This window comes from Podarcis muralis, chromosome 3 (genome assembly GCF_964188315.1).
Source record: "Podarcis muralis chromosome 3, rPodMur119.hap1.1, whole genome shotgun sequence".
Classification (NCBI taxonomy): domain Eukaryota; kingdom Metazoa; phylum Chordata; class Lepidosauria; order Squamata; family Lacertidae; genus Podarcis; species Podarcis muralis.
Window position 1 is genome coordinate 45,488,952 of NC_135657.1, and position 20,253 is coordinate 45,509,204.

The 20,253-nt window shown below is 41.0% G+C and overlaps 1 protein-coding gene across 1 annotated transcript in view; it reads right to left on the reverse strand.

Annotated features, from left to right (window-relative positions):
* The window catches only part of ACTN2 (actinin alpha 2), a 51,442-nt gene that overhangs the window by 19,903 nt on the left and 11,286 nt on the right, over positions 1–20,253 (reverse strand). Inside the window, exons 4-12 of the mRNA XM_028724094.2 lie at positions 19,872–19,958; positions 17,941–18,028; positions 16,074–16,152; positions 13,165–13,246; positions 10,777–10,862; positions 7,535–7,627; positions 5,326–5,556; positions 4,917–5,064; positions 2,804–2,954 (exon numbers count right to left, since the gene is read on the reverse strand). Coding sequence (XP_028579927.2) covers positions 2,804–2,954; positions 4,917–5,064; positions 5,326–5,556; positions 7,535–7,627; positions 10,777–10,862; positions 13,165–13,246; positions 16,074–16,152; positions 17,941–18,028; positions 19,872–19,958 — 1,045 coding nt within the window. The remainder of the gene's footprint in view (positions 1–2,803; positions 2,955–4,916; positions 5,065–5,325; positions 5,557–7,534; positions 7,628–10,776; positions 10,863–13,164; positions 13,247–16,073; positions 16,153–17,940; positions 18,029–19,871; positions 19,959–20,253) is intronic.

A 20,253-nucleotide genomic window follows, 5' to 3' on the forward strand; every position in this document is an offset into this window, starting at 1 on the left:
TTAAGCTATATTACAATGAGCTTTAAGTCAGGGCAAAGAGTTTCATGTGAATAAACAATAAAAACAAGAACGGGCTGGACTTCTGTTTGTGCAATGGGACTTCACCTTCCTCTCCTACCTCTGTCAGCTCCCCCAAAACTGTGAACCCAAAAAACTTTCTCTGGAAGGTTCCTCAGCCACTTGGATCATATTTTGACGGTGCACAGAGGGCTGCAGAAGGGGGGAGGGTATAAAGTCCATTGCATGAGCAGAAGTCTAGTCTGCTCATATAAACATAGCATTTGAAACAACCCATTGTGCCTTGCATTGATTATTACTGGCATCTTAAAGGGACAGAACTTGTTAAAATAGGTCACTGATTCCCAGTATCATTAATCAAATGAAAGAAGCCACTATTTCATCTGTGTTAAACACACTAATGGAAGACACTACTAGTAGGGGTCAAAGCAAACATTTACCTTCTCTATATGAGAACATTGGACCAGTATAATTTTATTTCTATGTGAGTGGAAAGAGATGTCCTAGTAGTATTCAGAATATGATAAATGTGTAAGCAAGTACTATATGAGATAAATTCCAAAGGGAGCATATGCAAACCCTTACAACAAATAAGCAGTGCTTAGGACTATGAGTCAATTGGCTATTAGTATTCAATGTATGAGTATTCAATTGGTTTAGGTTATAAATGGGGAATCCATTGCTTCATCCCTTCACGATTTTGAATGGCTTTGCATCTGAAGTCTTGTCACTCACACACTGTCTACTATTTCTGGGACTATACACTCTGGCAGTCAATAGCGGTTGTGAGTTGAAGCAGTCTTGCTCACATACACATGCATGCAGGATGTAGCCAGACACCCATCGGTCAACAAGCCTTTAAGAACTTTAACCTTTATGCTCTTAGCAGCTCTCAGCTGCTAAGAGAAAATGGTCGAGCTGACACTGAACTGCAACCAGTGTAGCTCAAGGTCACACACTCCAATTGTTCTCCAAAAATAGCAACCCTGCACTGCCAAGAGATGAAGACCAGAAAATATGGAGCTATGCCGACCCAGAAAGCAGAAAGGGAATAATTATCTCTCCAAAGGCCTGATTCAGTAACCAGCAGAGCTAACTGAAAAGCTATAATCAACATCATGTCCCAAGTTTCTTAGACAACCCATCTTTCTAAGGACCATTTCCAGAGAGGAAGACTTACTTTTTACAGTATATCTCTAATCTGCTATTCTGTGGAAACTGTTTTGGGAAATGATAAAAAGGCTAGTTTAAGTGGAACTAAATTCTTGTAGCAATGACTGATTTGCCACTGATATTTAGTACTGTTCAACTTACCATCACATGGGGAAAGAAGCGCTAATTCAGGTTGCAATATCATATTCACTTACTTGAAATTAAGACCCACTGAAATCAGCAGCAATGATTAACTCTGATGAATTGTGCTATTCTTCCCAAGTACTATTTGTCTGTTTGTCTATATGCAGATGAATGAATAAACGATTGAATGGTAACAGGAACCATGGCACAATTCAAAACAACTGTAATGAAACATCCTTGAAAAGCATTCAGAATCTTCAATTAGTGCAAAATGCCGGAGCTAGGAGCTTGATGTTTTGAATTCATCGTGATGATTCTACTTGATTTGCACTGGCTGCCAATTAGTTTCCAGGCTCAATTCAAGGTGTTGGTCTTAAGCTTTAAAACCCTTACTGGTTTAGGACCTGGCTATGTTAGGATCTGTCTTTTCCTATATTTTTCTCCCCACACCATCTTATAATCTTGGGCCCTGCCCCAAATCCTCTGACCATCTTCAGTTTCCTTGGAGAAATAGTTGATGCAGACATTTTTAAAATAAAAAAGTGAATTCAACCTTTCTAAGTCCCAGTGACCTTTGAAATCAGAATGTGTTAAAAAATGTTTCTTGTTGAAATCAATGGGGCATAACACAAGTGTAACAAGCGATGAAAAAGAGCAAACGAACACAAAAATAAAAATTAATATGCACAACCTGTATTAATGATCAACAAGACCAAAAAAAAATAAAAAAAAAATACATGTCCTAATCAGAGAACTCCATTATTCATGTACATAGGTTTGCAGATTGACATTGTAGGTGGAATTCAACTTAGATTTGCTCACAATAGACCACTTTAATTTAATGGACCTCCTGTAGTCATGGTCATTATTTTAAATAGGTGTACTCTGAGTAAAATTAAGTTGAATACTTCTCCGTGCTTTTCTGATGACCTTATGTATTTACAACTCCCTATATCACATCCAAAGTGGCATTTTATATTTGTGCAAGCTTGACTATGACATAGGAGAGAGAAATTTGGGAATGCCAGGGCCATGGCATTAAAAAGGGCATTGATTATGTCGACAAACCTATCTGACAGCAAGGGATCTCTTTGCAAACAAGACATTATTTTTAAATGTGTATATCTATATTTAACATTGCTACACGCACATAAAGCAACGAACCTCTTTCAAACTTCTGTATGGCTCTTTCTCCCCTTGGCATCCCTCAAGCAAAACATGTAAAATCAGAAATGACATCTCACATGTCAGAATTACTGATGAGGAAGAGGACAGAAAAGAAGGTTTGTTATTAGCCTTTGCCCTGCAAAGGCTCTTTTATTTTTAGTTTGGGAAGAAATAAGAAAGGTTTTCAACGAGGAGGCCAAGATAATAACACTTACAAAGCTATCTGTGGAATTCATACATTGTACCTATGACACTATCGAATTTATTGGAAAGAGTTTATCGGGTAAATGTCAGCAGCTGCGTGCCTCTAAATGGAACATACTTCAGCTCTTGGGCTATGGCAGCGATCTGTTCCACTCTGTCCTGGTGAGCAGCCAAGTCACTCTCAAAAGCCTCATGTTTCCTCAACAAAGCACGGATCTCTGTCAGAGTCGCAGCTTCATAATCCTTTTGCTGCAGAATCTGCTCTTTGCCTGGCAGGAGGAGAGAAAATCCAAAACCATTTATGTTTCTCATTAGGAAAGCTGATTGCTAATGGCTCAAGTACACAGAGAAGCAGACCTTTGAAATCTGCTCTACTTTGAATTTTGCAATGCAGTTTTCCAACCAAATAAAGTGTAAATAATGTATACATTATGGGGAAGCTTGCATAAAAATGCATAGATTGCTGAAAATAGCATTAAAAATACATTATATGGTTTGTAAAAATGTGTAATTTAGGGAAAATTGTACATAAATCTTCATGAGGGCCTTTTCGTTAAAAAATAAATAAATCACAGGCTGATGCAGAAATGTGGAAAACCTAAGAGAAGGAGGAATGAGAAATTTAAGAGAATCCCAAACTGATAGATTTCTCCATCTCTCTATGTCTTGTGAATGATCCAACTGAACACATCTCATCAGTCATGTTTGAATAGGTGCTTGATAAACCTTCTGTTTCTCTGCCTTCTACAAAAATCAGGAGGAGTATCAAACCAAATACATGCCTAGCAGGCTGCACCCCACCCCCCTTGACAGGTCAAAGTTTTCACAGGCCACACACACATGGAAATGTTGCCTCACCAGCACTTTTAACATCTTCCATCCTTAGTTTGGTAGTAACAACTTGCAAAAGTGGGTACTTTCTGCAGACTTGTAAAAGAGCTCTTGCTCTCTACGACTGCTTTGAACATGCAGTATACGGAAAAACTGGGGGCTTTGGATAATGTCACTGTCTGTCTAGGGAAAGGTGGGAACAGGTAAAAATGCCTGAATTTCAAAGCACACTATTCCAGGATAAGAACATTCACAGTATGAAATTTTCCTGTCCTCTCCCCCACGTCATACAGAAAAGCCTCTCCAAAGGGTTAGCTGAACAATGTGTAAAGGGACACTAGGAACCTGTTGAGTGAGGAGGAAATCAGGCAAAACCAGGAGATCTGTCTAATTCTGGGTGTTTCTTAGCTCCCCAGGTTCCAGGTATTCCACACAGGATAAAAATGAGAATAATAGCATAATAACATTTTTTTAAAAACTGGATTTCTTCTTGTTGCACTTACAAATTATATTTAATTGAAAGGTTTCTTTCAGTGCCTATGGGGGCCATATAAATCTCTCTGGCTCATTTAACCATGTTTTTGACACCTCCTACCAAAAAAAGTTTTAAAACGTTGTAAAACTTATTCCTTCTCAGCAGGGCTATATATATATATATAGGCCAGTGTGGTGTAGTGGTTAGAGTGTTGGACTAGGACCTGGAAGACCAGGGTTCTAATCTCCACTTGGCCATAAAACTCACTGGGTGTCCTTGGGCCAGTCACTACCTCTCAGCCTAACCTACCTCACAGGGTTGTTGTGTGGCTTTATTGGGAGAGAAGGGAGAAAACCACGTATGCCACCTTGAGCTCCTTGGAGAAAAAGGTGGTATATAAATGCAATGAAGAAACAAACAAATGAGAAGAGGAGGAGGAGGAGGAGTTTGGATTTGATATCCTGCTTTATCACTACCCTAAGGAGACTCAAAGCGGCTAACATTCCCCTTTCCCTTCCTCCCCCACAATAAACACTCTTTGAGGTGAGTGAGGCTGAGAGACTTCAAAGAAGTGTGACTAGCCTAGGGTCACCCAGCAGCTGCATGTGGAGGAGCGGGGAAGTGAACCCAGTTCACCAGATTACGAGACTACAGCTCTTAACCACTACACCGCACTGGCTCTCAGCAGGCGGCCTACTTTAGACCAGCAATCCATCTAGTCCAGCATCCTTTTCCCCACAGTGGGCAAGCAGCTGCTTCTACAAAACCCACCAACCAGAGCCTGAAGGCAGCCACCCCCCTCCCTTCTCTAGGAAACAATTCAGAAGCATAAAAGCTTTCAAAACCAGAAATTCCATACAGCCATCGTAACAAGAGGATGTGAAATTGGGTGGATATTGTAGCTAACAACAGGCTTCAAGCTTACCATAAGCCCAGGTTTCATGCGAAGAAGCCTTTTGCCTAAATTTGGCAGCCAAATGTTCAAGTCGCTCAAGCCTTCGAATTTCATTCAGCAACCATTCCTCGTAGCCCTTCTCTGCCTGCTCAAGTCTTTGCCAAGCGCTAGCAATGTCCTAGGAGAGGAATGCAAACAGAACATCTTTAATTGTTTAAATTGTGTGTCTCAAGATTTCCGGGTCTTCTGTGCATATAATCAGCATCTCTCTTGACTCTACTATAATTCCCAGTGTAAAAATTTGGATTGTGATATGCTTGGGTCAATCACCTATCTTGTTTGCTATCTTAACTCTGTAAATCACCATGCATATGCTGTTTCCAGGCTTAATGAACCATTCTAGAACCAACAAGGAAGATTCATAGGCCCCTTTACTTACTGAAACCATCTTCCCTTCTGATGGCATGAAAGCTGGCCTATTGCTGATCCTCAGTTTTGTCTGCAATGTATTGAAATTGATCTCCAGCTGACATTTTTCTTGGACTTTGGGAGGCTTGTGTTTACGGCGATAATCTCTGAAGTCCTCTAACTTCTTCTGCATAGCTGCCATAGTATTCTCTGGGGTCCTGTTTTCCAGCCAAGGAGTTGTGCGACGAATCCATTCTAAAAGCTGTTTTGCACGTACATAAAATTACAAACAAACGATAAAAAAGATAATTAGAAGTGGCTTCTTCTTCTTTGCGTGCTATAGAGAAACATACTGTACTCCCATAGCTTCTGAAATTAGTGCTATTGGAACCCAACAGACAAAGAAGAGTGATTTCTTGATGCCTGAAACAGAATGAAATATTGTTAGCAGGGCTGAGGCTACCTTTAGCTGCAGTTGAGCCAATCTTGGCTTCCACCTATAGTCTGCATGGAGAGGAACAAACCCCATGCCAGGTTCATGCAATACAACAAGTCAGAGTCTAGCTCATTTCTGACTTGTTTCCTCCATGTATGGAACAGTTGGGAGCAGGAGAAGAGCAAAGCACTTGTGTGTGTTTATCCATAGATTACTTTAAACCAGACTTCCTCAACCTCGGCCCTCCAGATGTTTTGAGACTACAATTCCCATCATCCCTGACCACTGGTCCTTCAAGCTAGGGTTCATGGGAGTTGTAGGCCAGAAATATCTGGAGGGCTGAGGTTGAGGAAGCCTGCTTTAAACTATGTTTTATCATGCTGTCATGAATCCTATTGAGGTGTCTCAGAGGAACCAGCAGGCTCATGAGGAGGAATGGGAGGAACTCAGGTAGTTCCTAGCAAAATGTGGGTGAGTGGAACTGGGATCCCAGAGAGGAGACCAGTAGTCTAGGGACTGGAGAGCTGGATCCAGAGGAAGGACCAAGCAAATTGGCAGAGCAGTATTCTGCTCCTGTGACACAGGACACGCCTAGGGACACCTCCTGCTGTGGAACCACCCAGCGCCATCTCCTGCCAGTGTGAAGCCTTCTCTGAAGCAGGTAAAGGTAATGGAAAGTAATGTATATGCTGACCCAGCACCAACCTCACCTCCAACTCCAGGCACACAGAGACGTCAGTGTGAACAAACATCACAAGCCCAACACACTTGAAAGAGTGCCCATTTGCTTGCCCAGTCCCAAGACTTGCTAGGTGAAGTGCTATGGCCACCCTGTCCTTCAAAAGGATGGTGAAAGAGATAGGTCACATACTGAATCAGCATTTGAGCTTATACTTAGCTACGAATCTATACCTCCTATGAATCTGATGTACCTTGTAAGCTGCAGCTTGCCTTTGTACTGCTCTGAATTATGGGTATTAAAAACCAGCGGAAACCAAACTGGGAATTCAAGTTCTTCATCCAGCAGCGAGGGGCAGAACAGCTGCAGACAAACCAGGCCATTATCTCCTAGTGGTCTTGATCCTCGAACAGTGTGATGCTGGCTGGCCAGTGGACAGGACATGCTGGAGCAGACTAAATACTGCTTCATTTTGGCCTGCCTCTCAGCCCCTCCACAGATCTAGCTGTGGCCTCTCAGAAGTGATGCCCAAGAGCTATCACTTCCCCAAGAACTCTGAAGTTGTGCTTGGTGGTTTTCCATATGTGAGTGGGATTGCTTGGGATCCCATCACTACCTCAGGCAAGAAATAAAGGCTGTCTTGCCTATATCACTTCCCTATGACTGCAAGAACTCCCTCTCTGTTTGGCCTAGAAACCAAAGCCAAGCCTAGCCTCGTAGTCTGTATCTGCAAATTATTATAATTTAGGAATCATCAGTGTGAGTGACTGAAATCCTAAAGTTCATTCACGATGCGGTAGCAATTGTATATGGAAGCTGCAATCAAGGAAGAACTTCTAGTCCAAATTAAGCTGCAAGCATAGGAAATCTCCACTGCATTTAACATCAAGAACATGCACTTTACAACACTGGATAAAAAGGCAGCAAATATATTTTCAATTAAAATACAGATCATGTTAAATGAAATGGAGCTTTCCTCTCCTCATTTAATGACTATGTTTGAATAAAAAGAGCCTCAGCTGTAGATAACAGCTTTGGGTAAATATTCTTATTAAATTGCTTATTCAAGCCATCCATGCTTTATTATCAGAATAATTATTTCACTATTGTGTCGGTTTCCTTTACCTCACTTGCTAGCCTTTCATATTCTTCCATCAACTTTTCATTTTCTTGGTTCACAGCAAGTACCTTACAAATCCGATTAGCTGCTGTTTCCGCCTGAAAAACACAGGACATAAACAGTGTGGATATATCAATGCATTCTTAGACTGACGCAAACTAAAGAATGACCATATATTGGCTTCTGAAAAGTAAAGAGTGGGCATGCCCACTGAAAGGGCTTCAGCCAGAATTGTCATACTGGTTTCAATAAGGGTTAACATAAGGCAAGCTCTGCTGGATCAGGTCCAGTGGGCAACCAGATGCCTGTGATTACTTACTCTCTAGTAGGTGTATTTACTATTGTAACCTTCAGCTTATACACACTTTCCTTGGAATAAGATCATATAACTCATTGGGACTCACTTCTTACATAGGCTTGCACTGTGAATTTATTAATCTTAAAGGTGCCTTAGGACTCTCCACACTCCCACCCCCTTTATATTAACTTGCTTTTTAACTAATTTATCTTAAACATTAGCAAAAGACTTGTGGGGAACTTGTGGAGTCATTACCCACAACGACACTGCAATATATTTGATGAATTACTCATTTTCTGTAAGGGCTATTTTGGTTTTCATCTGTGTCAAAGTCAATATAGATGATATGTTGGCTCAGCATGCTGTGATAGTCCGACAAGATGATGCTAACTCAAGGTAACTCTAATGATGCTACCATCTGGGCACTGTCAGAAAAACAGTGAAAGGTAAGGGAGGGGGATGCAAAAAATAACATATTTTATTTAAAAAAGCAAAACGATAGCACAGCGCCAAATTTTTACCTAGGAAAATTTCAGAATAGAAGGGACATAGTGGGGGGGGGGGTTAATGACGGCCCACTTTTAAACTTTTTTGTGCAGTTTTAAGCTGCTCTCTCCCAGTTCCAATCTGCAACTTTAGTGTTGTGACTTGTTTTGTTTTTTAAAAAACAGCTTCTTCCTGAGGAAACCCTAGTCAGGAATCACTTAGGCAGCCTGACGATATGATGTCATCAAATGTCAGTCTGATTTGGCTGCCTAATGATATCAGAAGCCGAATCAGGATGCCCTTCATCTGGTCAGACTTCATGTTGATACCACATAACCAATTAGATGGGACAATGCGATGCCATCGCGAAGCCAAAATACAGTGAGGCTAACATTTCTTACCATCTTATCTTCACCAGTCAGGGTCAACTGTCCTGTTTCACAGTTCCCCATACATTTACTGAAATAGAGGTTTATTTCATGCAGAGCAAAGTTCTTCCTAAATGCCCACCATTTCAATCCAACCCTTCAAAAGAGATTTCATTGCTATAGTGTTGTTACCTTCCATCTTTCCACAAATAGACACATCGTTCAATACCATACAGAACAATAATTTAAGTAGCTACATTTAAGTTTATTCCTTCAGTTGTCCCTACCATTTAAGGGAGAGGGGGATCAACCTGTTTCTCTGCCATTTAATAGACGTTTGCAGGCAAAATATGAGATTTTTCCTGGTATAAAGTGGTATAAGAACTTCACCTACTTACTTTCTAGGTGTCAACTTGCTTTTAAGAATATTAAGACTGGGATAGCGTCAATCTGACAACCTCAGTCCATACTGATTTCAATAGTGCAGTATCCTTTAAACCCAAGTGGTCTCTTAATCAGTTTTTCAAAATGTTTATGTTCAGGGAATTCATTTCCTGTCTAAATTGCCTGCCAATTAACTCCTGTACATATGCCAGGGAACCGCTGCACATTTCAGAGGATCCTGGATGTCAGTCACTGCCATAGCTACAGGGGAGATAGCCAAGGTTTTTGCCCTGGGTGAAGCCTCCAGAGGGAGGCCATTGAGGCTCCCAACCTGTGTGTGTGGTTGTACGCAAATGTGTGTAGGGGTGGTGCCAAACTGGGTCTTTGACACAGGTAAAATTCACCCCTGCAGTCGGTTCACACAAGGTGCTGGACACAAGCCTGCTAGGCTCCCATGAACACCCTGTACAACACCACAAACACTCCCTTATTGCTACACATTTGCAAGACATTTTGCAGCAAGGGGACATTTTGCAGTCTTTCAGGGAAGCTTGTTTGCCATCACAGCTTTTATCATTTAAGAAGCCCTGGTAAGCTTCGAAAGGGACCCCAAGGTTTCCTGGAACATAGTAGTGGCTGTTGTCCATTGGGCCTGGTGGGGTGGAACAGAGAGAAGCCAGCAGTAGGTAGAGCTAGAGCCAATGAGAGCAGAGCCAATGAATTCTAGTTTTTGTCTCCATCCTCATCCCTGCTGAGTTGTACACAGGCAGTGCTTTTTTCCTGGGGGTACGCAGACCCCTAAACATTTTGTGAATCTAAGTTTGGCCTCTTTGAGGGGCAGTATATCAACATGAGTAGGAAAATGACAGTTACAGATAGGTAGCCGTGTTGGTCTGCCATAGTCAAAACAAAAAAAATTCCTTCCAATAGCACCTTAAAGACCAACTAAGTTAGTTCTTGGTATGAGCTTTCGTGTGCATGCACACTTCTTCAGATACCAGATATCTGAAGAAGTGTGCATGCACACGAAAGCTCATACCAAGAACTAACTTAGTTGGTCTTTAAGGTGCTACTGGAAGGAAAATGACAGTACCCCTAAACATTTTTTTAAAGAAAAAAAGCACTGTACACAGGTAAGGCCGAGAAGGAAGAAGCTGACAGCCAGTGTCATTCTCTGGACTGGTTGTAAAAAAGAAGGCAGGCAGGTGGGAGATATCAGAGAGGAAATGGAGGATGATGAGGCAGAGCCCCATCTGCTCTTATGGAGCAGGCTTGACCACAGTTTGAAAAATACTGCCATACACAACATCTGTATGGAGCCTGACCCTCTCATAAGACCCTATTAGAGCAGGTGGAATAATATTTTGTTCACTTCCCTGAAAACTATCATTTTAGGTCAGATAATGTTGCTTCTCATTATAAAGGGTTGTGGTGAGGAAATGCAGCCTTTCTAAAATGGATTGAATGCTCAGTGCAGTTATATTTATTTACGTAATAGGAACTAAAGATTACTGCAGTGCCTGTAATGCCAACAGAGTCAAAAGCAGATTCTGATTAAAACACACAGACCGAGCACGCTCACTTAACATATATTTGTCCATGTTAATTAAAGAACAAAGAAACTGCAGGGCAAATGATAAACCCAATGGGAACCTGAAACACACAGAGCAACATTCAGAACTGCAGTCCGAAGGGGACAGATGATGAATACCTGCTCTGCTCCAGCAAAAGCATGGTAGAAGCAGGAAACATAAGTCATGATAGCTCTCTCATCAGGCTTGGGGGTGTTCACAATATCTGCAAGGGAAGAAGAAACAAAACAAACACAAGGAGTGGGAAACTGCTGCCACCCTGCTTTGCTTTCTGTACGCAAGGCAGGTGCTGGTCTGCCAGGCTTCAAGAAGCTGAAATTAATCATCTGCTATGTTAATACATGCCGGCTGGAAAGGCAAAATATTGAAACTCAAACTGAGATCCTGGGGCACAGAGGGGACTTGGAACAATTCCACTGCTTTTATGAATAATGTTTGCAAGGAAACATAATCACTGCTCATTGGAGCAATCCCTGATTCAAGGCAAGCCATCTTTACCTATACAGTAAGATGGCTTAAATGAGTAATGTTTGCATGAGTGATCCATCATGCATGAGGTTCAAATGAAGCACATCTCAAAATGTGTATGTGTAACTTTCCATCTGACAAAGGTCTTCCCTGAAAAAGGCTGTGCTTAATATCTTCACAGTGTTGTGTAATTTTAAAAAACGAGATAGCACATTTTGAAGTGCTCTCTTAGTAGCACTTGTATTGTTCTTTTTCTTTTATTATAAAATCATCTTCCTGGAATACATATCCAAATGTCAATGCTATTATGTTTTATTACCACATCATGGAGGTTTCTCAGTATTGACACAACTACAAATAGCAATTAAAATGTAGGTTTTTTATATATATATAGGAGATCTATACTATATACTATGAAACTAAACAGAACATGCTGTTGCATTTTTAAGGAAGTATTGAAAACTACTGGTGCATGTTCTCCAGGAGAAAATTCAATCCTCTAAAATGTTCCCAAAATAGTCATATAAGATCAGACTGGGAGGAAAGCTACAAAATATCATGGAAAGTAAAGAGCAAAAATTAAGCTCAGAACTTTACCTTCTGAGCACCAGCTAATACATGGTAATAAGAGGAAGCATAAATCATAAAAACTATTGAATTGGATCTGGCAGCTTGAAGCTGCTATTTAAATCAAGCAACTTGGAGCTGCTATTTAAATTTCTTACAATTTCCCAGAACAATTCCCTATGGTGGGGGAGCATTGTGGGAAATGAAAATGGTGGCTCCCAGATCCAGCTGCCTAATACGGGACTTCAGAGCAGGATCCAATACAGTAGTCAGTCATGTCAGGCTGTTGTGTTGCCAACAGCGGAGGAGACTGAAGGACAAAGTTCAGAATGACTGCTCCCCACATCAAGGGGGGGCACCTTTTGCGTGGTCACGCGCAGCCCCCCGGGTCCCAGTGCAGCTCCCGGTAGTACGGGCTGGCTTCGCCCTCCCCAGCTCCCCAGGCTGGTTACCTGAAGGTCTCCACCTACCTCAGCCAATCGCCCAATCCTGCCTGGCTAGGTGTTGCCAGGGGATCGGCCAGGTAGGGGGAGGGACCGCCCTGCCCACACAACAGAAGGTGAATCCTACCTGCGAAGCATCAATTGGCTCCAGAGCTTCTCCCACCCTGCCCTCCCTCAGTTAGGCCTTCTTTTGCAGGTTAACCTCTTTTCCACAGGTACGCGAGCGCTGCTACGTCATGGTCGCTGTTGAAGGGCCGGAAAGGAATTTTCCTGCATTGGCAGGTTTTGCCTTTCCTGTAGCAAAATGTCACAACTTTGGCAGTTTCAGGCCTTGGGCGGAATCCTTTAGTCTACCTTCCCTAAATGGGTGGGAAGGGGCGTGAAGTGGTGACCCACGCCCCACTTGCGGAGGTGATCCCAGGGTTCTCCATTAAAGGGGTCTTGAGGGGAGGCATTGACCATACGCCAAAAGGTTGTCATTGCTCTCCGCTGTGACAGTCGTGGCAGGCTCTTTGCTTGAACATATGTTCTCCAGAGCCAGCCGAATCCCCACACATTCTGGATAACCCTGATGTCCCCCAGATCCCCGTCTGGGGACTGGGAAGGATAAACGCCCAATGGCTGAGCCAAGGTCTCCCTACATCTGAAACTTAATAAAGTTGTGGCCAATTTTAATCCCATACCACATTATTAAAGTTGTGGCCAGTTTTAATCCCATAGCACATTGTCTTGAGTCATTATTCCACTTGGGAGTCAACTGGGGTTGGGGGGACTCCGCCTGTCCACGCAAATGCCTGGCTCAGGACTTCCCAAACTATGTGCTGAGGCAAACCACTCATAGCCTGTGATGTGAATATTAGTTAAATCAAAATATATTTTGCATATGCCAGTATATATAGGACCTGACAACTGAAGTACTGTTTCATAGACAACTATGTGAAAAGCTATCCTTTTGAATTCATGTATGGAAACAAAAGATGTTGAAAGGTTACTCAGTCCACTGCTTCTTAAAAAGATGTTAGCTCCCACCTTCTGCGTCCAACATCTTTGGGATATCCAAATGCTTTTCAGCAACTTCCATGGCAAGATTTATATTCCGCAGTGGGTCATCCTGCATGAAAGAAGAGCACAAATTATAATTAATCATGAATAAATCTATGAAGCATTATACAATCAGAACCAAAGGACAGGATATTTGAGATTGTTGGGGTTTTTTTTACTGAAAGGTAGCAAATAAGTTTTTTAAAGTTGCCACAAACTTCCAACTGTAGTTTCAAAGCAAATCCTACATAAATATCAACAGCCTGCCACTTTTTTTTTACTCACAAGAAAGTGACACATGGTTCAATGGAACTTAATCCAAAATAAGTGCATCGCAGGATTGAAACTCTAGCATTACTAGGGAACTATTTCAAATTACTGATGATGATTTTGCAGTTATCATTTGACATAATAAAGGCACCATGAGATTTACTTACCACGTGAGCAGATTTATGGTCAGACAAATGCCAGAAGCCATCACACGGAGGCATATTCACCATAAATATTCAACTTATTACTACAGCACAGAAAAATCATCATGTGATGACCATACCATATTTAAATCAGACCTCATAGAACAGCAATGGAAATCGCCATAGGAGGTACAGAATATAAAATAAACTGACCACATTGATTATAGTCCAATTCCTAGACTATTCAAATTTGATTTAGTGCCACTGAATTCAGGGGGATTAAATCAACTTAAATCCTATGGCTGCAATCCTATGCACACATTTTGCTTTAATGATCGTATGGTTTACCGTTTCAGACCAAACCAGTTCAAAACCATTTTGAGGGTCCCTTTTGATGAAAAGGTTGTGTGTGTGCGCGCATATACATTTATATTCATATTCATTCATTCATACCATTGAAGTCAATGTGATTTACTTCTGAATAAACATGTATAGAATTGCACAGTATTCAGTTTAACTGGGCTTTGAATTGGATTGTTATTCAGAGCTTTGCTTGTTAAAGTCACAATGACCCATTCACACATCACATTAGACCATAGTTTAAAACAAATAAGGTAAGTCAAGAACAAACTTTGGTTACTCCTTGAGATTTGTTTGGCAAAAACAAACCACAAGCCTTGGTTCAGGTGGCACAACAACACAGACTCTAGCTTGTTTTATTCATGGCGCAGAAGGAGCAAAGGAACTTCTGAGCAGCGTGCACAAGCACACAGCTTGTTCAAATTCATCCACAGTTTTAAACTATGGTTCAGTGTAAAGTTTGAATCAGGTCAGTGTTTCCAACATAGAATATTCAAAGCTGCAGATCTCCTGCAGAGATACACAGTTAAAGTGTCGTAAGGAAAACCGGCCATGCCAACTGGTGTTGAAGAATTTTAATGGCAAGGCTATTATTCCTGGTGCAACACAAAAGCCAGGAAAGGCATGCAGGAAGTAAAACCACACAACACACTCAAAAAGGACACAACAAAACGTTTGTCAAGAGATTCAAAAAACAAAAGAGGAAAACAGAAAGAAAGCATCTGTTGTGTTCAACGCATGGTTAATATGTTAACCACCCTGGGATCTTCGGATACAGGATGGTATATAGATTGATTGATTGATTGATTGATTGATTGATTGAATAAATAAAGAAATATGTTGTTATTGATCATCAGAAGTGGTATGTCCTATTTCACTGCTGGAGGCAAAATGGGAAGTGCTGCCCCACCCTGCCGCTGCTGCCGCCGCCATCACCACCACCACCACACCTTTCACTGCTGCTCCTGCACTACCACCTCTGGCATCAGTACTGATTTTGGGAAAGATCTCGCCAATTTTCCAAAGCCAGCAGAAGGCAGTGGCTTTGGAACGCCTGTTGATTCCTGCAGCTCCTTACAAAGCTCTCAGGTAGCTTTAAACATGTTTCACACACACAGCCCAGCAAATTTTCAGCTGTGACTAAAGCCCCCTGAAATCAGTGGGACTTTAAGAGGGTGGAGAAAGAGTTTGCACTGGGCTTTCCTGTGAAAAGAGCGGTATAAACTGGCAGATGCCTCCAAATGGTGGTATATTTTCGTGGCACACTTCGGCTCCCATCATGGCGCACATTTGGGAATCATTGGTGTGATGAGACTATATATACATAAGCAGCCTGAAACACAGCAAGGTTCCCTCATCCTGCCCTACATTTCAAGTCACGCTTGCTGTATACAACTGAGGGAGGAGCAGACGTCTTCATCCGAAGCACATTACCTGATTTTATTTCCCGTGCCTGCAACCCTTTCCCACAAAAACCTATTCAAAGAAGTTGTCATCTGTGCATGCACAATGGTTGTCTGAACTGTACAAACCTCATCTTAACTACAACTTGCATTTTCAAAACGGATGGAAGTTAGTTTGAAAGAAAACGATAAAACAGCAGTATTTCTTTAAAAACTACAGGATGCACATGGATTGTGGCTGACGTAATGTGTACAGTGGTACCTCTAGTTACGAACTTAATTCGTTCCGGAGGTCCGTTCTTAACCTGAAACTGTTCTTAACTAGAGGCGTGCTTTTGCTAATGGGGCGTCTTGCTGCCGCCGGCACATGATTTCTGTTCTCATCCGGGGGCAAAGTTCTCAACTTGAGGTAACTCTTCCAGGTTAGCGGAGTTTGTAACCTGAAGCATTTGTAACCTGAGGCATTTGTAACTCGAGGTACCACTGTATTCAGCTTCCAACACCAGCAGTGGGAACACATTGGGGCCGGAGTAAATGGTGTACACAGCCTAACTTAGGATCATGTATTGCCTCATCTATATTTGTTGGGCAGGAGCCAGGAAGGAAAGCCACTTCGTATTACTAAACATACCCCAGTTTACCATTAAGGAGACATGCTTAGCATGCAGGAAGTGAGCCAAATCACTACAAATCACCATGCTCTTTCACGCAGATGGATGACCTTAGATAGCTTGGAGTAGTCAATAAGATCAGGTCGATGTCTATGGATAAGCGCACAGAGGGCAAGGCCGTCTTTCCAGCTTCACAACAAGCAACCAAAAATAAAATGAAAAGATGTTAATGAAATAATGACAACTGATCCTAGCAGCTCAAGGTCTGAAAACATGCAGAAGCTACACAATGTACCCAGTAATTATGTCATCGTCAAATTTGCTACAATTCCAGCGCTTGCTGTGTTTTGTTTTGCAAAACCTCATTTAATGCTCAAAAGCACATTGAGAAGATCAAAGCATGAATTTGTGAATCTGGTAATCAAATGGGGTTTATTCTGCTTTTGGCGCATAGTGAAAATGCCCAAATATTTTGAATATTTCAGATCTACTTTGGGACTCTGGGATGTATCAGACTAAGTCATACTCAGCGCAGACCCATTGTAATTAATAGATATGGCTAACCTAGGTCCATTCATTTCAATGGGTAGAGTAGAACTTAGTTAGGTACACTCCATTGATTTTAATGGGTCTACTCGAAATATGACTTAGTACAACCTCATATTATAGAAGACCAGTTTCCTAAACAGTGGCCACTTCTGTGTAGGAAGGAACCTAGATAAATTGCATGCATTACGAATGATGAATGGATATGTGTTTAACTTTGGCAAGAAGCTCTAATTGGTAGTAGTAAGACACTTGGCTGAATGGACTGTTGCCTTTACCCTGCAATTTGTCTGTCTTTAGATGTATGTGGTACTCTTAAGGTGGCTCAGAAAACTATACCAATGCTAAAAGATTAAACCAGCAATAAGAGAACAGAATACTGACACTTCTTCTTGGTATGTACCAGTAACTTGAAGAATTGGAGTGAATCGTGTATACAAGCATTCATTGCTTTTGAAACACAATACAGTGTTTAAAATCAACACTGAAAACTATTCATTACAACTGTCTGTAAAAACCTAACTAAAAATGCTAGATATTTGATAAAATGAAAATATTTTCAGTCACCTGAAATCCACTTTGTAAATAGTTTGTTATCCATAATGCATATGTTTTCTGCTCTGTTAATGGTCTATTACTAGCAATGCAGATTTTTCAGTCCCTTGAATCTTAATTTGCTATCTCTATATCCAGAATTCTGCTGCATTTCCATTCTATCTCATCAAGAGTTCTGTGAAGTTTGAAAGCTTGCGTACTCAACCTAATTAAATAACCTACTGTATTAAAGTACAACAAAAAAATCTAAGTTGCCTATCCTATGGACATTTACCAGGGAGAAAACCTCACTGAACACACTAGGTCTTGCTTCTGGGTAAACATACATAGGATTGTACAACACAGCAAGCACTGGAGGGGGGGGATCATTAATTGTTCCACAAATGCTCCCATTTTATCCTGTTTATGCTATGGTACCTCTGCAACTGTAATGAGCCTCTGCAGCGAATCTTAGTTCCAGTGTTTATGGGAGCGTTGCCATGAAGTTCATGCTGGCAATGCTAATTAATTTACGAGAATCCACATACTGTATATTCATTTCATGCAGACTGGGGCCATGATAAGAAAGAAATATGAAGAGAGCCTTGGGGTTGATTCTTACATTGTAAGAGCAGTGCGGCTGCCAGTTCCCTTTGGCTCCGCCCTATGTTACAATATGGAGTGCTGGCATGTGAGTGAACACATAGTTGGCCCCTCCCAACAATGGTCTTGCTGTCTTAATGGCCAGAGTAATGTGGGAAGTATGGAGAGGAATAACAATCATGCCACCCCTGAAAGTTAAGAACCAGCCCTTTCATCAAACTGCAAGGACCAAGGGATGCTCTCCATTCCATCGTTGAAATGGATGGCATAACTCAGGCACAAAATGGCTGTTACCTCAGATGGAAGTTCTGAATGTTCACATTTCTGTACGGTGCTGTTTTCCTCTGGCACCACAGCAGTAGTCCTTCTTTGGCAGATGTCTCTGGAAAGGAGATGTATGAGATAATGCAGAGATAATGCAGCTTCGGGTCAAGATCACTTTATGGTGGTTTTTAAGTGAGTTTTGTTGAAACTGTTTAGAAGCCTCTCCAAGACTGGGAATCTTGTGCTTAGAAGTCCCCTTCTGACCTTGCCATTCCATGCAGGAAGGTCAGGGTGGGGTGGAGCCAGAACATTCACAGATATGGACTTGCACTCTTAAATCACCCCTGCATGAGTTGTTTGAACACAGAATAACACCTGACTGTTTTGTGTTTGATATAACTGAATCTCTGTTTCAAAACATTGTGGTGTATTTCTATGAATGGGGGGATGACTGAGAGATTCTGATCACGTAAATTCAGGGAGACTTCCCTCATCATGTAAGTATCCATGATTTATTCTTCTAATATTTATATTTGTCTTCATTAGCTCAACACAGGTTTCTAGGGCTGAATATATACTGGATGCACAGACATCCCCCTTCTATGCTGCTTTGGGAATGAGATTTTAGTGGAACTGTGACTTTAAGCACCAAACCGTCAAGCCTCTAGGTTTGTGCCTTCTAATATTTACTGATCAATGTTCTCTCTTGGAAACCTGCAAAAGCATAATTCATATTCAGAGAGGATAGATCAGAAATGCTTGATAGATTTCTTTTCCACTGTATGGTTTAATTGCTACAGTACAATCAAGGTAAAATAAATTTGTCAAGAATAATTATTCTCTAAATCAACAAATGAGGTGGAGGAAACAGTTAATTTGTTACATATTGTACTGCATAATGAAGGACATCTGCTTGCTCAAGCAAACAGTGCATAGCTGGAAATGAATCTACAACTGCCCGAGTTCTTCATTTAAATATTTTATAAGTTGTTCTTTTTTATATATATAAAAAACACTTGTTGCTAAGAGGCAAAAAAAAATCTTTAAAATGTAATAGAGTCTGCAACAGAAATCGTTCAAGAAATAACTTTCTGATTTCAACACCTAATGCTTACATATCCTATTTTTTCCAAACAATTGACAGTTTTAAATTGTTTAATTTGATCAAAACAGGTACTTGCAAGGCTCGACAGCCCAACAGCAAGTGCTTTTCTGTTTCAGTGAATGTAAATCTCAACCAAATGCAAAAGGTTTCTTAGGATTTTATCAGTGTCCCTTCTGAACATTCCTTTTCATGTGCACCTGATGCTTCCTATTATGCTTACAAGATGGCTGGTCATCCATTAGGAAATAGAAAGCCCATTCCAGGCATTGTCAAACTATCTGACTGGCTGAGCTACATACCAAATTCTTAAGTTTCAGAGGTGCCTTAGAACTGTTAACGCTTCTAATTTGTCTGAATGGAGATTTTAATCTATCTATCTATCTATCTATCTATCTATCTATCTACCTATCTATCTATAGCTATCATCTATCTATATCATTTATTTTTATACTGCCCTTCATTCATCGATCTCAGGGCAGTTCACAACATAAAAATGTTTGTAGGTATAGAAACCTCTAATTTTTGTACAGCTGGAATGTAGTCAGCTGTAGAAAGGTATGAGAAAATGTATCTATTGAGGAGGTATTCCATCATGAAATCCCCTGTCTTCGTTCTGAAGTGAAACTGTTCCAGGAGGGTTGTATCACACAAGTCTTCTTAATGTTTTTGAATGGGTGGTGATATTGAATATAAAGAGAACACAGATCTGAGGCTTCAGAGTAGTTAGTTCCTTTACCCTTCCCATCAATAAACAGTTGCCATTTAAGTTCACATTTTTTAAAAAAATATATCCTCTGTCTGTTTCTGATGAGAGCTTCCCCTTGCCACAGGGCAGTACTGTGGAGCATAGTCTTACCTTCTACTGAAATATCTTGAATTGCAAAACGAAGGATGATTGTCCAGATCATGCCCAGGGTCATTTTCACATTGCCATCTACAATTTCTGGTGTGAAACAGAATTGAAATTTTAAGCGATATGCTGTGATCAAAGAGTACATGCCTGCTATGATTTAAGTTTTGTGATTTTATTCATTCAGTACGTGTTTATTTCCCAGCAGTTGCTTCCAAATTGTTCCTTCTGAAGATGTCTTAAACCAGTCTCACCTAACATGTTATTAAAGGACACAGCAGCAAAGAATTGCTTTTGATGGTTCCGTAGTCTTGTTCACTCCTTGAAATGCCCATAATTCATTTTTATTAATGCTGTTGTCTCACAACTTTCACAGAATTCTGCAAAT